General features: G+C 44.4%; 1 protein-coding gene across 7 annotated transcripts in view; it reads left to right on the top strand.

Annotated features, from left to right (window-relative positions):
• The window catches only part of LOC106806438 (intraflagellar transport protein 52 homolog), a 13,036-nt gene extending 10,634 nt beyond the window's left edge, over window positions 1–2,402 (top strand). For 6 of the 7 annotated variants that reach the window (XM_014808369.1, XM_014808373.1, XM_014808370.1 and 3 more), the window contains exon 12: window positions 1,985–2,402. In XM_014808369.1, coding sequence (XP_014663855.1) covers window positions 1,985–2,137 — 153 coding nt within the window. In that variant the 3' untranslated portion in view covers window positions 2,138–2,402. Of the gene's footprint in view, window positions 1–1,308; window positions 1,326–1,984 lie in introns of all 7 variants that reach the window. The other variant, XM_014808375.1, reaches the window with a different exon arrangement.
• The last annotated feature ends 459 nt before the right edge of the window (window positions 2,403–2,861 follow it).

The following is a 2,861-nucleotide window of genomic DNA, read 5'->3' as shown; positions in this document are numbered from 1 at the left end:
CTGGAGTTTGTTCTTAAGTCAGTTCCTCGTCGAGTACAAGAAAATCAACTCAGGTAGTGTGAGAGGGCTATAGTGGTTGGCCGAAGGGGCCTTACCATTATGCAAACAAACAAAAGTGCATAGAGATCGGGGCCATGCATAAGGCCTGCCAGGGACTTGTTTAACCATGCTAGTCATGTATATATTTAACAATGAGCAGCGCTTAAAGACTGCTCACTTGCTGAATAGAGTCCGTCAACGGCCCCATCTAATCAAAAGTTTGTTAATTATATGCAAGAGCATTTGTGCATGGAAAATATATTTGATTGCCGATAGATTTATCAGCAATTGCTGCCTTTGAGTTTCTTGATGTCTACATCGGGAGAAAAGCCGTCCCACTCTTTGGGTACGTGGAGTAATATATACCAAAACACTCAACTTCGGTGCGTCGTACCATAGCTGTTTCACATCATGTAGAGCCAGTGGTAAGCAATTATATGGGTATATGTACTGAAATTCGTCATTCATTGTGGTCCAAAATTATTAAAGTTTATTCAGCCAACTCATGCACGTGAAGTTATTCTGCAACCTCCAAGTGACGCTGTAGCTGCGCACAATCTAGTAAATTCGAATCGAAAAGGCCCAGCTTTATTTGACATTGTTGTAAACTCATATTCATCACTTCACATGCTTTTTGGGGAGAGTTGTTAATATTCGGACGGTGTTTTTTTAAGCGTTATTGGCGTCATAATTTTTATTGCAGTCATTCAAGATACTGGTAGTATGTATACTTAGGGTGTATACAAACATTTATGACAGCTTTTTTCCATCGTAGTATATACAGATCTAAATGGATGAGTTCCACAATGTCATCTCTGGAATCACTAGACAGTCAGTATAATAGTACTCGTTCTGCATGATTTATATAGGTGCAAAATGGATTATATGGAAATTATCATGAACTTTACCATTCCAGACAGAGTAAAACGAGCATCATTAGTAGATATGAGTCTCATGATCATTATAAATACTATATATATAGCTAGTATGTCACACTCCTCCCTATTATCTACTCCTGATATATATATAAGTACCTTTGGTACTATTGCTTCGGTTGTTTGTTGGAATGACAAATAATGTTGGTTTTGTCTGCTTCTCACTTCTTTACGTTGCAAAAACATTTTTTGTAGTTTCTGGTAAATTGTTGTTGTATATTTTGTTTTTGGGTTTGTAATTCCCAAGTACACTAATGACCCACTTACTAGTACTATGGCTTTTTGCTTCAATTTTAAATTGTGCTACATAATGTGTATTAATTTTATTCCACAGTAACTTCAGTCTCCTTGGTAAGTGTGTGTGCCTGTGTGTGTGTGAGCGTGTATCACGTAATGCCTTTCTTACTTTGCTACAGGGTCTAAAGCAATAGGTTGCAGATCGTTGCACTTGTAACTAGCCTTGCATGTCCTTGCGTGCTTATAAAAGTAGCTTAGTATATATTAGTGCATACCTATTGTATTATTTAGTGTTGACGGAAATTAACCATGCAGTATTTAGGTAACTCTGATCCATTCCTGGGATACGTTTGAGTGCTGTCACTTTCCTCACGCACACATGCATGAACACAGTCACTCACTCTCTCTCTCTCTTTCTCTCGCTTACTCCCACTCGCTCTCTCTCTCTCTCTCTCTCTCTCACACTGTCTCTTCTTTAAAATTACGAGCAGTGACCATTTCTAGAAATGTGAGGTATGAACCGCAATGGACATCTCGGCATGCAGAGTCACCACTTTGTAGAAAGCTGGTTGTGATTCAGTTATTTATATATATAACAACTTGTATAATAGTGGTGTTGAAGCATTATAATTCATGCATCATGGGGAGAGGCTTCAGTTAGCAGATACTTAACTATCTGTCTATATAACATGGATGCTATTGTTTGCATATTAACAGGAGACTTCTCAGCTTCGCCCATTTACTGAGAATTGCATCTTCTCTATCTCCTACAGGGTTATCCATCACACACTGAGATGGACTACGCGTCACATATTGGGTCTCCGCAGCAACCAGTGACGCCACCGTCCCGGCCCGTGTCGCACACGCGCTCGCCACAGTACGACACGCTGGGATCCGTCCCTCAGGCCTACTCCCCTCTGACGTAGCGCCCGGCAGTGTTACTGCACACACACAGCCAAGACTGCCTTCACCTTTGTTTGAGCAGTGTGTGAGTCGAAGATCCGTCCAGTGCGTCAGGAACATTTCGCTGATTGGCACAGATTATATTGCCGCTGTCACTCATTGCCGCTGTCACTCATTGCCGCTGTCACTCATTGCCGCTGTCACTCATTGCCGCTGTCACTCATTGCCGCTGTCACGCATTGCCGCTGCGACTCATTGCCGCTGTCACGCATTGCCGCTGTCACGCATTGTCGCCGCTGTCACCAGCGACAATGCGTGACAGAGGCAATGCTCACTCATTGCCGCTGTCACTCATTGCCGCTGTCACGCATTGCCGCTGTCACTCATTGCCGCTGTCACTCATTGCCGCTGTCACTCATTGCCGCTGCGACTCATTGCCGGTGACAGCGGCAATGAGTCGCAGCGGCAATGCGTGACAGCGGCAATGAGTGACAGCGGCAATGAGCATTGCCTCTGTCACGCATTGTCGCTGTCACTCATTGCCGCTGTCACGCATTGCCGCTGTCACTCATTGCCGCTGTCATTCATTGCCGCTGTCACGCATTGCCGCTGCGACTCATTGCCGCTGTCACGTCACTCATTGCCGCTGTCACGCATTGCCGCTGTCACTCATTGCCGCTGCGACTCATTGCCGCTGTCACGTCACTCATTGCCGCTGTCACGCATTGCCGCTGTCACTCATTGCCG

Source organism: Priapulus caudatus, unplaced genomic scaffold, assembly GCF_000485595.1.
Source record: "Priapulus caudatus unplaced genomic scaffold, Priapulus_caudatus-5.0.1 Scaffold160, whole genome shotgun sequence".
Lineage (NCBI taxonomy): Eukaryota > Metazoa > Priapulida > Priapulimorpha > Priapulimorphida > Priapulidae > Priapulus > Priapulus caudatus.
This window is presented reverse-complemented; position numbering and strand designations above follow the sequence as displayed.